The 21,417-nt window shown below is 34.2% G+C and overlaps 2 protein-coding genes across 4 annotated transcripts; both read left to right on the top strand.

Moving 5' to 3' along the window:
• Positions 1 to 10,006: 10,006 nt before the first annotated feature.
• On the top strand, positions 10,007 to 12,381 carry LOC111902967 (putative F-box protein At3g23260). Its single transcript, XM_023898763.3, has 4 exons — positions 10,007 to 10,163; positions 10,597 to 10,724; positions 10,793 to 11,002; positions 11,099 to 12,381. Exons 2-4 carry the CDS (start codon positions 10,608 to 10,610, stop codon positions 12,215 to 12,217), a joined length of 1,446 nt encoding a protein of 481 aa, XP_023754531.1. The 5' UTR covers positions 10,007 to 10,163; positions 10,597 to 10,607; the 3' UTR covers positions 12,218 to 12,381.
• A 2,637-nt stretch (positions 12,382 to 15,018) lies between these two features.
• On the top strand, positions 15,019 to 21,151 carry LOC111902966 (proline-rich receptor-like protein kinase PERK5). Of its 3 annotated transcripts, XM_052768498.1 has the most exons (9): positions 15,019 to 15,235; positions 15,311 to 17,171; positions 17,510 to 18,588; positions 18,720 to 18,806; positions 18,882 to 18,952; positions 20,120 to 20,196; positions 20,293 to 20,440; positions 20,539 to 20,700; positions 20,818 to 21,151. In XM_052768498.1, the coding sequence occupies exons 3-9, from the start codon at positions 17,673 to 17,675 to the stop codon at positions 21,037 to 21,039; spliced, it is 1,683 nt and encodes a 560-aa protein (XP_052624458.1). In that variant the 5' UTR covers positions 15,019 to 15,235; positions 15,311 to 17,171; positions 17,510 to 17,672; the 3' UTR covers positions 21,040 to 21,151. The 3 variants fall into 3 exon arrangements, with proteins under 3 accessions (XP_052624458.1, XP_052624459.1, XP_023754530.1); XM_052768499.1 differs by lacking the exons at positions 15,019 to 15,235; positions 15,311 to 17,171 and adding an exon at positions 17,196 to 17,295; XM_023898762.3 differs by lacking the exons at positions 15,019 to 15,235; positions 15,311 to 17,171 and having other exon boundaries at positions 17,357 to 18,588.
• Positions 21,152 to 21,417: the final 266 nt, after the last annotated feature.

Genomic DNA, 21,417 nt, shown 5'->3' with positions numbered 1-21,417 from the left:
ATAAGCATCAAAAATGACTTTTTGATGGAAGATTATTTAGAAGGATTAATCTTAACCAAGTTGTAGTATACGTCACAAGGTTTCTGTGCATATAAAGAACGCCAAAATCCGAGTTATAACGAAGAAGTTATGACATGTCGAAGTTTCGCGGCAGAACCGACACGACACAACGTGACATAAATAGTGAATTTATGTTAGAGCGATATTTATCCAAAAAAATCTAAATGAGAATTGAAGATCTCATCGATAGTAGTCCAACGATAAAAAGACAGACGAAAACGGAGTTCAGATGAAGGAGTTATGAGTTTATAACGGAGTTTTCTTGTCCCGGCCTACTAAAAATAATATATAAGTAATATAATTATAATATATTAAAAATAAAGTCAAAAGTTAGCCAATGGAGTCTAAATTAGAGTTGTAGAGCATAATCTCACCTTCGCGTCGATATAAAGAACGTCGAAAACGGAGTTCGTATGCGAAAGTTATGAATTTCTGAAGTTCGGGGCGCGAAACCCCAAAACTGTCAGAGACCACGATGTGGCAAGCAGTGCCACGACGTGGCAATTCTCCTGACACCTCCGGGATTCCCCCAGATGCAGCTTGCAATGACGTATGCAATGACGACCAAGCCCACGACGTGGAAAAAGGATCCCACGACGTGGCAAGGGCCAAATTTTCCCTATAAATAGATTTGAAGGGCCACCCGACTATGGTTGCTCCATCCCTTCTCTCCTACTCCCGATACACCTTCTAAGCCCTATTTTAACCCCCCGAAGCCCCGGTATCAACCCCGAGACCCGAAGCACCGAAGATCCCGAGAATAAAAGAGTTTCCGAGCCGAAGCTCTGCCCGCGAGAAACCCGGTGTGTGAAGTGATCCCGGTTTCACCGAAGAATATCTACTTGAAGAGCCGTAGTGTTTTCCGATCATCTTCTGATCAAGTGAGTGTATAGTCCCTTTCATAAACACGATTGTAATACAAGTATTGTTTGAATGTATTAAGTATATGTTTGGTGTGAGTGTATAGTCACTTTCGTCTTACACATAGATATTAGTATTTTATAAAATACGTGCTATGTGTATGTATATATTGTTGTTTATATGAGTGAGTGTGTGGTCACTTTCTTCTAACACATAACTATTAAGTATTTGCTATGAAATATGTGTTATGTGTGTAATATAAAGTTGTTTATATGTGTGAGTGTGTGGTTACTTTCTTCTAACGCATAGATATGAAGTATTTGCTAAGAAATACGTGTTATGTGTTTATACATTGTTTGCTTATTTGAGAAGAGTGTGGAATGGACGTTTTATATAGTTTTTAAATGAGTTAAACTATATATGTATGTTATATCTGCGAATATGTTGGGTAGAACATGGGTAGATGAGATAGTTGGTATGTGATAAAATGAGGAGGTATGAAAGATGCTTAAGAATAATATTGGTAGATGCACCAAATAGAGAATGTCATAATAATAGCAGATGCGCTTAAGAATAATATCGGTAGATGCACCAAGTAGTGAATGTCGTAATCTTAGCAGATGCACTTATAGGATAATGTCGGCAGATGCGCCAAATAGAGATGTCATAATACTAGCAGATGCGCTTAAGAATAATATTGGTAGATGCACCAAATAGAGATGTCATGATACTAGCAGATGCGCTTATAGGATAATCCTGGCAGATGCGATTATAGGATAAGGTCGGCAGATGCGCCTAATGGTGAATGTCGTAATCCTGGCAGAGGCACTTAAATGATAAAGATGCGCCTTAAATAACAGTAGAATTTGTGTCTATTCCTTAAAGTCAAATTTTAGGAATGAATGAATAAAGGATAGATGATTCTTAGGGTAAAACCTTGAGAAATAAAGAAGATAATGGGGATGGGTAATTGGGTTGATTGTTTGATGATTAAATATAATAATTATATTATTGTGGGTTGAAAACCCTATATGCTCACCAGGCTCCCAAGCCTGACCCACTCAATTTAATTGTATCACAGGTATCAATACGAAGCTGCTTTGCACTGAGAGATTAAAGGAGATGTAAATCATTAGAGTAAATGAATGTATGTTCTGTTTATGCTTATGTGTGTCACACCCCCGAACCAGACGGCGGAAACGTCCGGGGGCTGTCGTGACTCAATTGCATACCATAACATTGAATATATATGAAACATAACAACATTCGTCACCATTCATTACATAGTACAACCAGTAGTGTTTACATGTCATACATTGTTTAAATATTACATTCCCAAAAATTAATTTGTTCCATTCATACAAAAATAAACTGCAACCGTCACTGAATATGGTTTCCCTTGATTCACTGGTTCCCTGAGAATACAAGTATTTTGAAAAACGTCAACATATGAAATGTTGGTGAGTTCATAAGTAGTGTTTGAAATCGAATGTTTGTATTGTTTGAAAAACCACCAGAAAATCCGATATTTTCTGAAAAGAAAAGCTTTTGAAAACGTTGTGAAGATCCATAGGTATGCTTGTTTGTTTCTATACTCGTGACAAAAAAAATGTTCATTGAAGATGTATGCATTTCGAATCTGTATGTATTAAAAACCCTAGGAAAACCCGATGTTCCCCTAGTCCTTGAATTACATGAAGTTACATTGAAACCATTGCATAGCGTATAGTGTCAGTCCCAGGCGACGTTGGAAGGTTCTCGAGCAGGATTATTTACTACAAACCCGCGTTACACAAACGCCCAGTTTATAGTTATACTAACGATTCCCGAAGGCGTCGTCAGTACTAATCGCGTTATCCAATCGCCCTGACTAGGTGTAGTCCCACATCCGAAGAGAAAGAGGACACGAAGGCCTCGATGACTCTATAAATCGGTTGGGGATAATATGCGTGCGAGGGGTCCCCGACCCGCCTCGTAAAATATGCAGACTTTTCTAGCAATACCAAGGACCCTTGGGGACCAGTGGTATACAGCCATTGAAAGTCCCTCTACGTTGTGCCAAGTCGGTGAAACTCAACACCTCGTAGAAAAATATGCGTCTTCGGGCCTTAAGATCAGGTCATTGGGCTAGCTAGGCCCAACAAGCAAGATTTTACACTTTTGGGGCCCGAAGATGGTGCGTAGACGTCTGTGCACACTCGTATGTATATGTATTACCAAACGTTACTTGTATGAATCGTAGTGTCGTAGTGTTAGTAGTTGTAGGTTTCTATTGACTCGAGACCGAGTCAATTCGTTTAACAACGACTTTTGGAGTTGTAATGTATTGTATTTCGTCGATAGTCGCGGTGCCATTATTTGATCGAATTGTATATATTGAATTAGCCTTGAAATATTTCTGTTTTCAGCCCCTCATTGTTTGTAAAATTTACATTTTCAACCCTTTTATTAAATACTTCCCGGTTTGGTCCTTGAACTAATTTTCTTGACATTTTAACCCCAAAAATTATTGAAATTAATATTTTTCAGCATATTTTTCATAGAAAACAGTTTAAGTCCCTGAAAATGCAGTTTTCTCGGTTTTAATCCCTTCTTTTCGCAACTTTGACAATTTTGGCCCAAATTGGAAAATTTTTGCAACTTTGGTCCTTTTTAATTTAAAAAGCATTTTAAACCTTTGAAAAGGGTTTGGAACACTTATAGTCCACTGTTTTACAAAAAATCACAGTTTTAGCCCTCCAAAACAGAAAAATTCGCATAATGGGCCTCATTGGGCCGAAATTTTCATTTTTAGCCCATTAAGCTTGAAATTCATGTTTTTAATCCTCTAATTAAGTGTATTTCCAGAAATTGATTTATGGAAACTGTTTTGGCACACTTCATCCATCAGAATCTGTGAAATGTCAATTTGGGCCCTTAATTTTGTATTTTTCACATTTTTGGCCCAAAATTTGTGTTTTTAACCCAAAGAAAATTATTACTAAACCACTTAGCCATTTTTCTTGAAACACTTTGTATGTAGAAATATGTTTGAAGCTAAAATCATAAAACATAAGTTATATCTCGGTTTTGAGGGGTTTTGTGGTTAGATCCAACATTAAAACACATAAAAGCATACATATAAGCATGGAAATCATACAAGGCATACAAAACACATATAGATCTACACTTTCACTTGTATTCCCCCCCCCCCCCCCCACAAAACTCATAAAAACAGAAAATAGGGGGTATGAAGCTCACCTTGGGGGTAGTTTCGGTTCTTGAAGAAAGATTGGAAGAAATGAAGTGATTTTTGGCCTTTGCACTCCTTGATGAACTTTTCGAGATTATGGGGTTTCTAGAGTGCAAGATCATGATTTTTGCATGGATTAGGAAGAGATTTTTGATAAATAAGGAATACAAGTCATAGATCCAAACAAAACCTTACCTTAGATGATGATTTTTGTGGAAGAACTTCCTTGAATGCTTCCTTTTTTTTCGAGATTTTGGATGGAGAAGGAGAGATGTTCTTGAGTGATCTAGAGAGGATTTGTGAGAGATTTGTGGTGTGTGAGGGTGCTTGTGGCCGAGAATGAGAGAGGAGAGAAGGAAGAAGTGATTTTGAAGTGATGTTGCATGGATACATGGACTATATTGCATGGATACCCTATGGACAATAATGAGGTGGCATGGGAAAGTCAAACCCTCCTCTTGGGCTTGATGTGGGCCGAAAACATGGAATGAAAAGGAAATTTTTGGGCTTTTTGCTCCCAAGCCCAATATTAGTGTTAATTAGGGTGTGTTTTAAGTCTAAAGGAGTGTGGTAGGATTTTTATATTTTTATTGGACTAGTTTAGGTTATTCATGCATCAAGGCTTTCAATTCATTTCATTCTAGGCCCAATATGGACCAAAATGTTGAAATAAATAAGTGTGGGTCCAATTAGAGCCCAATTAGGGTTCTAAGCCCATGATAGTCTAATTGGAAGCTTATTGGTCCATTTGGATCCAATAGGGGAGTCCTCATCCAAAATGGACTTAAAAAGGACTTTTAGGGTCTCCAATTGTTTGATGACTATTTGTAGTACTTGTATAATGTATTTACTTGAAGTTTTTGATTCACATTAACTTGAATGTATAGATTACATGGCTCAAAATTTCCAGTTGTGACAATGTGTCTGTATCGGAACATGACATCCTAAGGTTTTATTATTTAATGAAAATACATTCTCTTTTAGAAATGTTTTGATAAGTTTTTATCATATCTATTTTTGGGAACAAATTCCGCAACCGTTTTCTTTAAACAATTACTCTGATTTTAAAATAAAGCATAAACAAATCGGTCTTTCCTAACCGTGAAATTGGGGATGTCACAGTGGAGGCTGATAAGGTGTGGGGAAATGAGGCCATAAGTATGCTTAAATGTCAACCAAACCCTAAAAATTAGGGTTTCCCCATTTAGCAAGTACGCCCAACGTACATTGATGTACGTTCATCGTACTAGGTCGCGCCCTAGTATGCTTAACGTACACCACATACGCATGACGTACTTCGAAGGCTTCTAATTATAACAATGCCCTTCAATCCCTTTTGCATACATTCTTGAACTTTGGGACCAAATGCAATATAAATGAATTAAAGGGTTTAAATTTAGGAGCACCTCATATCTGGATGTTACATTTTTACTGTTGATTTTGACCGTTGACCGTTGAATTTTTTACCAAGTTGACTTTTGGTTAACCCGATGATTTTTAGACTGTATATCGAGGATATACCTCTTATTGTTGTATAAGTTTCTTGTAGCACCTATCTTTGCTTCGTGAGAGCTGTGTTGCTGTCTGCCAGCCTGCGAGGTGGGTTTTCTCACTATACTTTGTATTACAATATGTATCCTTGTGTGTAGGATGTTGTTATGCTATAGTGATATGTTAGTCCTGTAGATTTGTTATGATTACATGTGTTTGTTGTTTATTGTTTGTTTGTTGCATATGTCGACGTATTATGGGTGGGTTGAGGCGGTCTTGCTATGTGTTGTAGGCCAAGATACATGGGCAATCCAGTTAATACTATACGCCTAATGAGAACAGTCCATCCCTATTTTGTAGGCTCATGAGAGCGGTCCATCTATATGATGTAGGCTTAGGAGAGCAGTCTATCTCTACGATGTAGGCTCGTGAGAGTGGTCCATCTATATGATGTAGGCTCAAGAGGGCGATCCAGATATACTGTAGGCCTTGCGAAGCAGTCCAGTTAGACTAAAGGTTCATGTGTACATGCATTTGACACATTGTATGTGTATTGTTGTGTGGTGTATTTTGAGAAACTCACTAATTTTTAGTTTATAATTATGGATTTAAATGTTTCAGGATCTTCTGAGGATCGGAGAAAGACGAATGTTTGACTGTACGCTTCATCTAATGGTTGACATGTTTTAAGATATATTATGTTTTGATACTCTGATTTTATGATATGGTTATGAAACAATATTTTTATGACTTATATACTATGGAAAAATGGTTTATCCCATTTTTGAAAACGAAAATTTTTTCCTATGGGTTTTAGGATGTTACAAACTTAAAGGTTTGTATGGTTGGCGCCATCAACAAAACGAGGGGATGAAACCAATTATAGTTATAATGATTAACATAATGATCCAAAATTTTGTTTTAAGGGGGTATTTGGCTTAGCTTTTCACAGCCAAAAGTCCTTTTTAGAAAAGAAAAAAGAGCAAAAGATGTTTGGCAAACTAGTTTTAAAAGTCACTTTTGAAGTTTTTTACACAAGGAAAAGAAACTTTTTGGAAAAGTCAGAAAATCCTGACTTTTTGTAACTTTTCCAAAAAAGACTTTTGGGGTTTGAAAAGCTAAGGCAAACACCCTTAAATTAAATTAAAAATAATGAACCTTTTAATTTCCCTCCATCTCAACCCTAACGAGGGGCTAGGTGGAGGTTGGTAACCATTATACCTCTCTAAGTACCCTTTTACCTCATTTGTATGTGACAAGGATAATGTTATTCATTTTCTAATTTCGCTCAAAAGTCAAAATTTTATTTTAATCAACCTAAACCCGTAATTAGTTAGTTAATTACGTTATTTAAACATGTTACTTAATAATAATAAATAAATATTCTGATAATTTTAATTAATAAACATTTTATTTTTTTAAATAATAAATAATAATAAACATCTGATCTATTTATTTGTTTGGGTTGATTATTGCAAGTGCAACACACTTTTATCATATTGTCATAAAGATCTTTTATATAAAGATCTCATATTGTCATAAATTATGGTTAACCCCACTATTCATAGGTTGTAAACAAATTGAACGAACATGAATGTGATCGAGATCTACTTCATGTTTGTTCATTTAAGTTAATTGAACAAACAAACGAACACCAACAAATAAACGAATGAATTTTTTTATTCATGTTCGTTCGTTTAATAAATTACATTGCTCGTGTATGTTTGTTTATGTTCGTGAACCTGCTAAACGAACATAAAAGAACATATATAAATAAACATAATTGAACATATATAAACATAAACGAACATATAATATAGTAATGTAATCAAACACAGTTAAACGTTTATGATCATAAAATGAACATAAAAGAGAATGTAAACGAACAACATAATTGATTTTGATGTCACTATATATATTTGTTCTTTTAACTAGAGGGACGACAATTTATGTTCATGTTCGTTCATTTATTAAATAAAATAACATAAATGAAGTTTCCGCCTAATATTTTTACAAACAGTTCGGTGAACGTGCGGTTAATTTACAGTTGTACCTACCATAGTAAGTTTTGTCCCTTGTTATGTTATGTATGCCCAAAAGGTAGCCAAAATTAAAAACCCAAACTTTTGTATATGAAATTGATCAAGGAGAATCGGTTGTCGTAGTATCACGTTCTTTATCTTCAATTTCATAGAATATCAAATTTGATTGAATCAAATCTCCTTTTGAAATCAACATTACTTGACTAGACGTTACCCATGGTATTAATTATTATTATTATTATTATTTTTTATCAAAGCATCCATAATAGAAGAAATTTTGAAGTTCTTTTAATAAAAAAAACTCAAAAAGATAAAGCTCATTGTATCTCCTACGAGAGTTTTTTTCAATTTACTTTTATGAGATGTTTTTTATTAGATGTTGTTTTGTTGCAATTTGTTAAAAAAAATATAGAACCTACACAGTCATTGAAATTTTTTTATTAGAAGGGCTTTAATAGTTAACAAACTAACTTGAAAATGTTTTGATTTGAAAAAACTTCTCTTATAGTTTTTTCAGTTTTCATTTTTCAAGATTTTTTTAGAACTATTGAAAACACTATTGAAATACTCATATTGTAGATATTCTGGATTTATAAAAACAAGTGTGTATTTGCTCAAGAAGGATAAGATTAGACATAAATTGAGTTCAAGAATTTCTAAAAGCACAATATGATTCCACCATAATGGAGATGGTGTCGAGTCCGTATATTATTTTGGGATGGACCTTTTTTTTTAACTAAGGAATCTCGATCAATTGCTTCTTTTGTATATATTAAATAAATAGGATTAGTGGTTTAGTAATATACCTTTAATGAAAAAAAATATAATTTAACGGTCCATATCATTCTTAGGTGTGGCAATATAATTTGGTCACCTTGTGAACTCATATCAAAACATATTTGTAAATTATATGTATTTTCAGTTTATAAGTATTTTCTAATTAAAGGTAGTATTTTTCGTTATGATAGGAAACACGAAACACAATTAAGCTAGTTTGGCTTGATTTTAACCGAGATTGGGTCATTGGTGGGTTGATTTGCATACCCCGTAAGATTCATGGTTCGACACGTCAACAGTTTAATTATATTAGTTAAAATATATATATTTGACATTTTATATGTGATGCTCTAAATTTATGTGGCCTTAAAAGTAAATCTCTTTAACATGGTGACCCACAAAAATTGAACTCTTATGACGTCTTTGGTTCACAATGTCTAAATAACTTGGAGAAATTTAAATGTAAACTTTAGTAAAATTTGTGTTTGGTTGACAAAATTAGAGAAATTTGAATTCTTTAAATTCATTAAATTTTGTGTTTGAAGGAATTTGGTCATTCTTTAGCTAACAACAAATATTTTAGATTCAATTCCTTATGTTTTATTAAAAATATTTTAGAGAAATGTCGATCTCCCGGTGAGTGCATGTCAAGATAGAAAGATGATCAATCTTATTCTCCATTGGGTAGAGAATAGGACCTTCGGGTGAGAACATGATGTTGAGATCCAACGGATCTTCAAAGATGTCGAGTTAAATAAGAATTTTATGATGGCGTTTTACAGTAACATAGGGAAGATCTTGAACCAAAGGAGAGTGAAGATGACCGTACAAGTTGAGCCTATGTGAGATTTTCAGATTGGCTGTTTGTAGACATCGACGACAGACTAGTCATAATAAATAACTGCATATGAGATTCTGCAACTATCTATTTAAGTTGTTTAAGTCTATGTGAGATTTCAGATTGACTCTTAGTAGTCGCCGAAAGGCTAGTCATAATATATAAATACATATGAGTTTCTGCATTTAAATTGTTTGAGTCTATGTGACTACGTAAGATTTCAGATTGACTGTTTGTAGACATCGAAAGACTAATCATAATAAATAAATGCATACGCAGACAAATATATATATTTGAGCTTGGGAAGCGATATTAAGCTCGCCCAACTCGAGCTCAACCACACATCTTGTGTATGATGCATGAAAGTTTGAGCAGTTTGCCATGGGCTTTGATTTTTACATGTAATTGACTGTGTAACAAGATCTCACATCCCTTGAGGTGCACGTATTGTTAAGCTTAAATATATTATTTTGGAAAGTTTAGAAGAGAAAGCTATAGTTTTGGAATTGCGGATCATCATACAAATATAACAAGAATCCCAAGATTTAACGGGATTTTGATATCTACTACAAATATAAATTTACAACAAAAAAAATATATAAATATAAACCAAAATAACACCACAAAAAATGATAATAAAAAATCATTTGACTGTTGACTTCGTCTTGTGTAAAAAGCCTATTGGGCTAAATTCTTTTTCTTCGTTACATGCAACGAAATTTTCCGGAAGATACCAAGCAAATACACTCCGTCACGATATAATTATAAACCTCTCCTCTCTTCTTTTCTTCCTTCTAATTTTAAACTTCACCCATTCACCTTTCGGTGTTTTCAGATCGATTTGCCTTTTCAATTTCATCTTGTAAGTTCTTCAAACCCTTTTCGCTGAAACACTCATGCATGATCAATCTCTTTTCTTCAACGTTTGTTTCCGATCGTCCGAAAATAATACGAACGTTTATCTGATTGCTTGTATGTATGTATATGTGTGCATGAAATCGTTAGGGTTTCGATTTTGATAGATGAAATTAATTCCCCTGTTTTCATTTTCTATTTGATTTCTTGCTTTTGGTATTGGGTTGAATTCGTTTTCATTTCTTGATCAAGAATAAACCCCAATCGTGTTGACTTCACTTTACAAGTCGTTTCACACACACTCGTGTGTCTCTCTTTCTTTATCAAAATACGTATTTGGATGTATGATTGATCAATCATTTCAATTTTCAACTAACTTGTTATATCCAAAAACTACCAAATTAAGCAACTGCGCAGCTAATTTTAACTCAAATCGACAGGTTTTTAGATAATGGAATCCAAGGAGGAAGTTCATAGTGATGATGGATCTTTTGAATTGATCGACTTTGATGATTACGCTGTGAACATGGAAGATATGAATACAAAAGCGGATTTCTTTCGCAACAGGGTATGATCAAAGAACATAAGAAAGTACTATAAATCGAATGAAATCTAAATTTTGTTATTTTGTTGCAGGATATCTCCAGTGATGGTTCTTATGAATTCCTTTCTTCTGAACTCTCTGATATACTTGTTCTAACAGAAGGAGAAGCTTCTGCTTACGAAGACCTTTCTGCTCAAATCAAATTCTTTTCACTCGAATCCGAAAATGAAGCCAAATCTGATCCTTCAGAAGAAGAAGAAGAAGAGTTTTCAGGCATGGAGTTTCCTGATAGTGTCGATATGGTAACACATTAACACACTTATCTCCTGCTATTCATCTTCTTTTGTTAATCATTTCTTGTTTCTTACTTATGTCGCTTCTTTGTTTTCAAATTACAGAGTAGGAAGCGAAATTTTATGACCATGGCTTATGAGAACTCGAATTTTGATGTTCATGATTACCCTTTTCACATAAAGTTAAAGGATGACATAACGATAAAAGAAATGGCAAAAAACCACATCCTTCGTTACCTTCCAGCTAAATCATTAGCCAAGTGTCAACTTGTTTCTAAAGAATGGGATTTATGGATTTCAAGCCCATTTTTCGCACACACCCAAAGTCAATACTTCAGTCAAACCTCTGGTTTCTTTCAAGATGATGATGAAACTATTCGTTTCATCTCTCTTGACAACTCTTCTTATGGGGTTCCTTACCCTTCCCTTTATTTCCTTCCACAAAAGGTTTCCATAAGAAGCTCTTGCAATGGGTTGCTTCTTTGTCAAGCTTCTGATGATGAAAATGAAATTTACGTTTGTAACCCTGCAAACAAAGAGTGGATTCAGCTTCCTAATTCTGGTTACTACCATGGAAAGGAACCAAAAAATGTTCTTGCTTTTGAACCTTCTTCTCTAAACTTTGAGCCACGTTATCAAGTTATATGCCCTTTCTCTGTTCCTGGTGAGGGGCCCATTTTGTATTTTGACATTTATGATTCAAATACAAAATCTTGGAGAACTTGTGATGAGATATGTCTCGATTTCGATGAATCCGATGTTAAAAGTGAAGGTCTTTATGTAAATGGAATTGTCTATTGGGAAACTACACGTGGCGAGTTGTTGGCATTTGATTTGAAAAATGAGTTTTATAGTGTTCAGAAGCTTCCGTTAGGTGGTGCGTTGTCGAAGGTCAATGGAGAGTTATGCTATGTCAAAGGGTATTATTGTCATTCCGTTAAAATGTGTGTATTGGATGTTTATGGTGGTGGTGTTATGTCTTTGAAAAGTACGATGAGTGTTGATGTTCATCTTGATGGTGTCGAAGATGGTGAGATGGTTGATTGCAGAGTTTTGGGTAATTCATGTGATGATGTTGTCGCTTTTATCTTGGAGAAATCTCAAGGGCAGAATTGTCTTTTTGCTTATTATATGAAGGATCAAAAGGTTGAAGGCCCATGGTATGTTTGGAGCTCTATTAAGTTGTTTCCTTATGTTAACAGTCTTGTTTCTATAGGTTCATAGAAATCTATAGTCGACATTTTAATTTTTAGGCGTGTTTTTTTGTCACTAATTAGTGGATGGTTTAATTTGCCCCTATGAGGTGTTTTTGTACATGTGCTGTTTATTATGTTTTTTTAACATGGGAATTTGTTTTTTTAAATAAAGTTTGTTGGATGTGAATTGTATTTCAATTAATTAGGGTATGATTGATGTTTTTTGCTGCGGCTATAGATATAGAATAAGTTAATTAATAAAGAAATATAGTTTGAATTTTAAAAATATACGTAAAAGCAAATGTATACAAATGTTGGTAAAGTATAATTTTGTAAAAAAAACTAAGTCTGTACAAAAAACTGTAAAACAATAAGTTGTAAAAAATGTTTAAAAACCTAACTATTAAAAAACTTTTGTTAAAAGATTCGACCAAAATTGTAGAATTTTTTAACATTTAGAATAAAATTACAAAAAAAGGAAGTGTTTGGATAAAAAGAACACCTTTAATTTGTTAAACACTGTGAACAAAAACCAAAAGTTTAGTCTAATTTGAATATGGACAAACTTGGGTTGTAAAACAATAAGCTGTAAAAAAATATTTCAAAAAAGTAAGTTTTAATTTATTTATTTTATAAAAGCTTAGAAAGTAAGGTATATATATTTTTTGAAATTTAGGTTAAAATTGCAAAATAAAACTATTGATTGCAGCAAAACTTTTGTTAACAAACCTGCAAACGATATTTATTGTACACTAAAAAACGATGAAATATTAAAAAAAAAATCTATATATGAACAGGAAAATGATATATGCTAATGGGCAACAAAACACCAAAAATATATAAAGAAATAAATATTAGATCGTTTGTCAAAAAATAAATAAATAAAAAGAATATAAGGACCATATTTTAACTTGTAGATAATGAAGAAGAATGTAGGGGGCTTTATTAGTTTATTTATTCTTCGACAAAGTTGCACGGATGGTTCATTGGTTTGTGAATAAACAAAAAGTGCACACGTAATGGAATGGTTTGTGACTAATAAAGAAGAATGTAGGGGCCATAATTGTAATTCGAATTTACTTATTCTTCAACATTCAACATTCAACAAAACCATAAATGAACTGTAATATCCAAGCAATAATCGTATATATTGTATAATTATATGTAGAAGTATAATTATAATTATAATCTATAAGGAACAGTGGATAAGTATAAGATGTTATAATTTATTAATTTATCACAAAATCCGTAAAAGGGGATTAGGGGTATATAAAATTATAAAATATTGGATATACATTGAATGATTATTTTGTGTTTAAAAACCATATTGGTTTATTGGCAAAGGTATAAACCTCTCTTTTCCCTTCTAATTACGCACTTCACCAATTTCACTTTCGGGGTTTACAGAGCGATTTTCGATTTCAATCTGTATGTTCTTTAAACAACATTCATGCATAAAGAATCACGAATCATGATCCATCTGTTTAATTTCTTCAAAGTCTTTGCGATTATATGAAAACAATATACGAACTGAAAGTTTTTCTTATTGTTTTGCATGCATGAAACTGCATGGGAGGGTTTCGCTTTTAATGAGGAATGTTTTTTTTTCTTATTCGATTTATTGATTTCTGTTTATGTTCGAGTAAACCGGAAGTGTCTAAGGGTAATACTAATCTTATTAGTTTTCAACTTTTTATTAGGAAACAAATGATTCTTTAAAGTACGAAAACAATTAATTATAAATATTCAATTTACAAACCTATTAACTCAATCCATAAAACCCCATACAGTTTGTGATATCAGTTCCCTACCGATCGCCGAACTCAGTTGCTGCTCCCCCGCTGCCGACCTCCGCCGCTGCTCACCGTTGAGATACCTCTGTTATGTGCTTTCCGGCCCTCTCCTTCACAAAGGTACATACTCTCTCTCTCTCTCTCTCTCTCTCTCTCTCTCTCTCTCTCTCTCTCTCAATTATTGGGTTTATGACTTTATGGGTTTATCTAAGTAGCTGTACGTAATCTCTATTCTGTATTTATTTATAAAGAAAGTTATCTGTCATCATTTGACATAAAACTTAGGAATTGGTAGCTTAAAAGAAATAGTTATACTCAATTAAGAAGAGATCGACTCTTGACATAGCATGCTCAAGTTTGATATTGTACTATAAAATATCATCATTGGGATTTTTTTTTACACTTTGTATATCTGTGAATTTATGGTTATTAGAAGTAATGGTGGATTCAGATCTTTAATTAAGCTGTTATTATGTACCATTATTATAAGAAAAGGTTATGATAATTGATAAATACACAACTTCAAATGTGAGATTGTTTTCTTAAACAAGTTAATACATTTTTTTAAACCCGTTGATCATTTTCAAAGTTACATAAAATTTCAGTTTTAGTCCCTTCACCTTTGTGTTTTGATTTCTGTATAAGTGGTTGAACATTGTTTTTTGTATAACAAATGATGCCTTACAACAATGAGATTTTGCTCACCCCTTAAAAGCTCAAAAGTTACCAGACACTAGTTATGCATTTGGACATGACGAAAATACCCTTAAGGGTGAAGGAAATTTAGTACTCTATTTTTTTAAAAATTGGTACAAAACAATTAAAATGACAAAATAAATTATGAGTGTTAGAATAGTTTAGACTCAATTCTTCAAGATTTTGAAGACGTACAAGTTCCAATTTGATAAACAATGTAAAAGTATTTTATATTAATTATACATATTTTTTATTTTAATATATCATAATTTTGAACCAAATTAAAATTGTTTATATCATTTAGTTTTGATCGGTTTCAGCTTCTAGTGTTTGTGTTGCACTCCTGTTCTTATTGAATTTGTTTTCAATTCTAGCTGGATGAAAAAACCTCAATCGTTTTGACTGACTTTAGAATTTTGTATTCCATTGTTGTCTACTTTTATCTAACCCTTTTTTGTTGTTGGATCGTTAGGGTTTTGATTATGGAGGTCAAAGAGGAAGTTTATAGTGATGGATCTTACGAATTTGTCAATTTGGATGATATCTCTAGTAACACGGTATGATTACAGAACATAAGAAATCAGTATAGAGTATAAACGAAATGACATTTAAATGTTTTCATTCTGTTTTAGGATCGATCCAGTGATGGTTCTTACGACTTCCTTTCTTCTTCTGAAGAAGAAGCTTCAAACACTACACTTGTTAATGAGGACAATACACAAATCAAATCTTGTTCACTAGGTTTACCAATAAATGAGAATTCAAAATTCAAAGATTCAACCAACTCTCATGATGAAGAAGATGATGATGATGAAGAAGAAGATGATGAGGATGATGAGAATGAAGAAGATAAAGATGAAGAAGATGAAGAAGATGATGATGATGATGATGATGATGATGATGATGATGATGATGAAGGTGGAGAAGATGAAGATGATGATGAGGATGGAGAAGATGAAGAAGAAAAAGATGAAAATGATGATAAAGAAGGAATGAAGTTTCTTGCTAGTAACAATATGGTAACACTAACACCCATGTCTTTTTTTTTGTATAAATCATTTTAGTTTACTCAATAATCATTATCACTCATATTCAAATTTACAGAATCAAAACCAGAAGTTAGCTTGATGCCTAATTATCATAAGTTAAAAGAAGAAATAACGATACAATACTTGGCAAAAACCTACATCCTTCCTTACCTTCCAGCCAAATCATTAGTCGGGTGTAAACTTGTCTATAAAGAATGAGATTCATGGATATCAAGTCCATTGTTCACCCATACCCAAAGTCAATTTAGTCAAACTTCAAGTATCTTTGAAGACGAATTTAGATCAATTTGTTTCACCTCCCTTGACCACTTCACTTATGGGGTTCCTTTACCTTATTTAAATCTCCTCCCAAAAGAAGTTTCCATAAAAAGCTCATGCAATGGGTTGCTTCTTTGCCAAGATGAAAACGAAAATTGCGTTTGTAACCTTGCAAACAAAGAGTCCATCAAACTTTTCCAAATTCTACTTACTACCATAGCCAAGAAGCAAAAATTGTGCTTGCTTTTGAACCTTATCTTTTAAATTTCCAACCATCTTATCACGTTATATGCCTGTTCTCTCTTCCTAATGAAGAACCCATTTTGTATTTTGACATTTATGATTCAAATACAAAATCCTGGAGGGTTTCTGAAGAAATATGTGTCGATTTCAATGAATCTGAGGTGAAAAGCGAGGGTGTTTTTGTAAATGGAGTTGTAACTGGGAAACGACAAGTGGCAAGTTGTTAGCCTTTGATTTCAAGCATGAAATCTATGGTGTTCAAATACTCCCCGGAGGTGGTGCATTGTCGAAGGTCCATGGAGTGTTATGTTATGTCAAAGGACATTATCGTAATTCTACCAAAAAGTTTGTGTTGGATGTTTATCATGGTGGTCTTCGGTCATTGAAAAATACCATGAGTTTTTTCGCTCCCATTGATGATGTTAAAAAGGGTGACGAGGTTTATTATAGTGTTTTGGGTAATTCATGTGATGATGTTGTTGGTGTGATTTTGAAGAAGTCGTGTGAAGAGTTGAATCTTTTTGTTTATCATGTGAAAGATGGAAAGGTGGAAGGCCTGTGGTTTATCTCTAGTTCCGGTTTTAATAAGTTGTTGCCTTATGCTAATAGCCTTGTCTCCATTGCTTAATGTTTTTTTTAATTAGTAGTTAGTAGATGACAGTTTTGCCCCTTGGTACATATGTTATTACTTTGCTTTTTTTTTGATGTTTGATATCGTTTTAATTGACATGGTAGTTTCTTGAGATGTTTAATCTTGATTTTTTTGGGGGTTAATTTGGTCTTTAGGTCATTATATGATCATATTTTGTTTGAATTGTGAGGCGAGAGAATGGTCCATCTTTGTAGGAGGGGAAAGACACGGTTGACTTTTCTGAATTGGGAATATCGCGATGCTCTTTCTCTCTCCTCCCTTTCTTGAGTCCTTTCTTTATTCTTCATTCAGGTAAAAGTAAAACATCTCTCTTTTTATGACTTGTTATCCTAAAATTCTTTCCAATTTTAAGCAAAATGAAAAGATTCTATTTGGGAAAAGTCTTAGATTCTGAATGGTGTTTGGTTCGTATTTTGTAAGTCTTAACATTCATGTTTGTTCAAAATTTATAATCTGAGTTTTTAATGATGATGATAAACATGGAGATCCTCTGTTTCAATTTTCATGCTAAAAGAAATACAGATTTTCAAACGTGGGTTATTTCTGAATTCTTGTAATGTTAAATACAGAAAGGGTGTATGATTGATTTATGCGAATTTTGACTTTGGATTTTGGAATTTGGAATGTAGTTCTAGATTTGCATTGAGGAGGAAAATCAAGAAAAATACCACTACTACACAATTATTAGTAAATAGATTATAGGGGTGGTGAATTAAAAGTTACAGATGAAGGTCTGATTTTTCCGGCAGAGGGATTCTAATTCCGAGGGCCGGAAAAAGTTCATCTTGACATATGGAACCGGCCCCAGAGGCTGCTCCGGCCCCCACATCGCCACCACCTTCAGATTATTCACCACCACCCTCACCGCCTGAAGACAGTGGAGGAACTCCGCCGCCTGCCGCTCCTTTACAGCCGCCATCAAACCCAACCTCGTCACGAAAGAAGCGACGTCCATCATCTACCTTCACCCCTCCTAACTTGTATCCGCCACGTGGAAGTGCTTCTAACAGAGATCCTGACAACAAATTACCTAAAAATTCTAACCGGAAATCACCATATAAATCAAATGACTCTGATTCAAATTCAGATTCTGTTGCCACCACCAGCATCACAATCGTCGCCGGAGTAGCTGCCGCCCTTGTGGTGCTTCTTGCTCTCGTTATCGTTTGTCTGCTTTGTAATCGGAAGAAGAAGAAACCTTATTATTTGGACGATAGCCATGAAAAACCTCCAGGAGTAGGCGGTGGTGGACTACACTACCATGGCAAACCAGACCATGTCGTCAAATTCGGAGGTGGCCCCGGCGGCAGTAGTAATTGGGGACAATCACCACCGGTGAACACCGGCCGCGCGTCATCGGGGGCAAGAATGTCAGCGACATCCGTCATGTCTTTAGCTTTCAGGAGCCAATTTTCATACGACGAGCTAGCAGCCGCCACCGGAGGATTCGCCGGATACAACATTTTAGGGCAGGGAGGTTTTGGGTATGTTCATAAAGGAGTGTTACCCAGCGGGCAAGAGGTGGCTGTAAAGAGCTTAAAAGCGGGCAGCGGACAAGGTGAACGGGAGTTTCAGGCGGAGGTGGAGATCATTAGCAGGGTCCACCACCGGTATTTGGTTTCACTCGTCGGATATTGTATTTGTGATGCGGAGAGGATTCTAGTCTACGAATACGTTCCTAATAAAACTTTGGACTTCCATCTTCATGGTGTGTATTTTTAAACATCTTTATTTACTTTATATTAATACATGTTGACCATATCAAAATGGTACAAGTTACACAAAAAACATTTCATGTTTTTTGTAGGAATGCATCATGAATCCAACTTTTATTTGTAGGAAAGAGTCAACTTGTTCTAGATTGGCAAACTAGAATGCATATCGCGCTTGGATCTGCCAAAGGACTTGCGTATCTTCACGAAGATTGTACGACATTATTACTCTATCATTCTCTCATGTGTTCTATTTGTCGATAGTCTAAACATTTCCTCTAATTTGTAGGCCATCCTCGGATCATTCATCGAGATATCAAATCCGCTAACATTCTACTTGACCATGAGTATGAGGCTAAGGTATGTAATGTGGGTAAAAAGTAGAAATACTTTAAATGAATGAATACATTTGAGGGCCATTATAACATTTCATGCACACATAAAGATATTGTTCGTTTTGAACTTATAAGTGGTTCACGAGTCTTGGTACTACTTTACTCTGAGAACATTTAACTATATTGTTCTATGAGACTCATTGCTATTGAAATCCATATCTTATAAAGAATGTTTTGTTACCTTTCAGTCGATGTGAGACTAAATTCTATACTCCAATTAGTGTAAAATTAGTCTCACGTCATGGTAGTTGAAGGGGGACTAAGAATTTGTTATAAGGTTACTTCTCCTATCAAAAGCGTTTTAAAATTATGATTACATAATATCTTAAATAATATTTGGTGGATGGAACTATACGATACAAAACATAACAAAACCGTTTTTGGGGTGTTTGGCATGAACGGAACAAAAACAAGATAACAAAAACCGATTCAAATGGGATTTTTTTTGTCTTATCCAAAAGAATGGAACAAATAATTTGCGACTAAAATGCCCCTTATTACTAATGGATTATTTCTCATTTAACTTGAGTATTTGGATCTCTTTCTCCCCAGTCACATTTTTCACAAATCAAACTCTCCAATTAATAGAAGCAAACCCCAATTACATAATTTTTTTGAGCTTTGTTAAAATACATGACTAATCTTGATTCTTTCCATTAATTTAATGAAGAAAAAGAGTGAGAGCAGCACCCATCTTTGTCATCATATAAACTTGTGTGTATATTTTTTTTATAATAGGACTTAAAAATAACACGATGTTTCTCATTCATAATTGTTATATGTTAAAAAGTCAATATGATAAGTTTAAAGGATAACTTGGTAATTTTAAATCTTTATTCTATCATTTTCCGATTTTACGAAATGTTATACAAACAATTTGTTTTGTTCAGACCATTCTAGTTCTATCTTTTCCAATTCCATCTAATATTGTCCCATTACCAAACGCTATCTAAAAGAACAACTATATACCTATGCAATAATAGTACAGAGATGGGTGACCGTTTGGAAAGTGCTCGAGTCATGTTCTATAAAATTGACACTATTTTGGTAACGTGAAGGATATCACAACTAATAATAACTTTCATCATGGTTTTATGTTTATCAAAAAGGTTATTTGGATATTTTGTTGTAGGTGGCTGATTTTGGATTGGCTAAACTAACATCAGCTAACGACACACATGTCTCAACTCGTGTAATGGGGACTTTTGGGTGAATTATTTATCTATAAATTAAAATGATGAAGTGTACGATTTTTTTAAAAGTTTTTGCATATAAATTTCTCCAGTCTATTGAATCGATTAACAGGTACTTAGCTCCAGAGTATGCTTCGAGTGGGAAGCTAACAGATAAATCAGATGTTTTCTCATTTGGGGTCATGTTATTGGAGATATTGACAGGAAGGAAACCGGTCGATCCCTCGAACGATTACATAGACGACAGTCTTGTCGAATGGGTTTGTAACTAGCTTAACCTAATTCAACTTTTTAACCTTAATGAATTTTATATAAACTTTAGTGATTTCTTTTTATAACTTGTGAAATTAAAAAACAGGCGAAACCACTCATCGCGAAGGCATTGGAAGATGGAGACTACAACGAGCTCGTGGATCCACGTTTGAAAGGTAATTACGAACAAAAAGAGATGGCCCGCATGGCTTCTTGTGCTGCAGCTGCAGTTCGACATTCTGCTAGAAAGCGCCCTAAGATGAGCCAGGTTAGATTCAGAGTTTAGGTTTTTGTTTTCTCTAACTTCCCTAATTAAATCATGTAAAAGATAAATTCATGTGTGCATGAGCTAATTTATATATGGTATTTGACATGAACAAACCAGATTGTACGAGCATTGGAAGGGGATGCATCGTTGGATAGCTTGAACGAGAATACAACAAAAGGAGGGACACCAATAAGCAATGGTGAAACAAGAGTTTATGACACAAAGGACTACAATGATGATATGATGAAGTTTAGGAAGATGGTGATGTCGAGCCAAGAATTTAAGAGCAACGAATACAGTAGCAGATCAAGTATGAGCAACGAGACGAATAAATCGTGACCTTTTAGAGACAAAAAATATAAACTTATGTATAGGGCTAAGAAATGTGTTGGAAAATGTACCATTGGAGGTTGGTTTTCCAAAATAGACATTAATGAACCATTTACACTAATACTAACACCAACCTAATCCATAACAATGCGGTAACGGGGATGTGAGAATCAAACAGTCCTTACGGACAGTAGAGACGGTCCTTTCGATGATGAACTCCGACGTAAAAGAAACATAAAAAAAATTGACTTGTTCATATGCCACGTCGAATGATCTTCTACGATATGAAACATTAGCATGCAATAGAGAATAAACAATGGAATGTGACTAGATAAAAAAGAAAAAAAGAAAATACATGCAATAAGTTGCACGTATAAAACGAAAATA

The sequence above is a fragment of the Lactuca sativa genome, chromosome 2 (genome assembly GCF_002870075.4).
Source record: "Lactuca sativa cultivar Salinas chromosome 2, Lsat_Salinas_v11, whole genome shotgun sequence".
In the NCBI taxonomy this organism is placed as follows: domain Eukaryota; kingdom Viridiplantae; phylum Streptophyta; class Magnoliopsida; order Asterales; family Asteraceae; genus Lactuca; species Lactuca sativa.
This window is presented reverse-complemented; position numbering and strand designations above follow the sequence as displayed.

Coding starts and splice junctions, on each gene's coding strand:
- LOC111902966 (XM_052768498.1), top strand. CDS start 17,673: ATGGAACCGGCCCCAGAGGCTGCTCCGGCCCCCACATCGCCACCACCT. Junction 18,589..18,719: donor TTTGGACTTCCATCTTCATG/GTGTGTATTTTT, acceptor TTTTATTTGTAG/GAAAGAGTCAACTTGTTCTA. Junction 18,953..20,119: donor ACCATGAGTATGAGGCTAAG/GTATGTAATGTG, acceptor ATTTTGTTGTAG/GTGGCTGATTTTGGATTGGC.
- LOC111902967 (XM_023898763.3), top strand. CDS start 10,608: ATGGAATCCAAGGAGGAAGTTCATAGTGATGATGGATCTTTTGAATTG. Junction 10,725..10,792: donor CGGATTTCTTTCGCAACAGG/GTATGATCAAAG, acceptor ATTTTGTTGCAG/GATATCTCCAGTGATGGTTC. Junction 11,003..11,098: donor TTCCTGATAGTGTCGATATG/GTAACACATTAA, acceptor TTCAAATTACAG/AGTAGGAAGCGAAATTTTAT.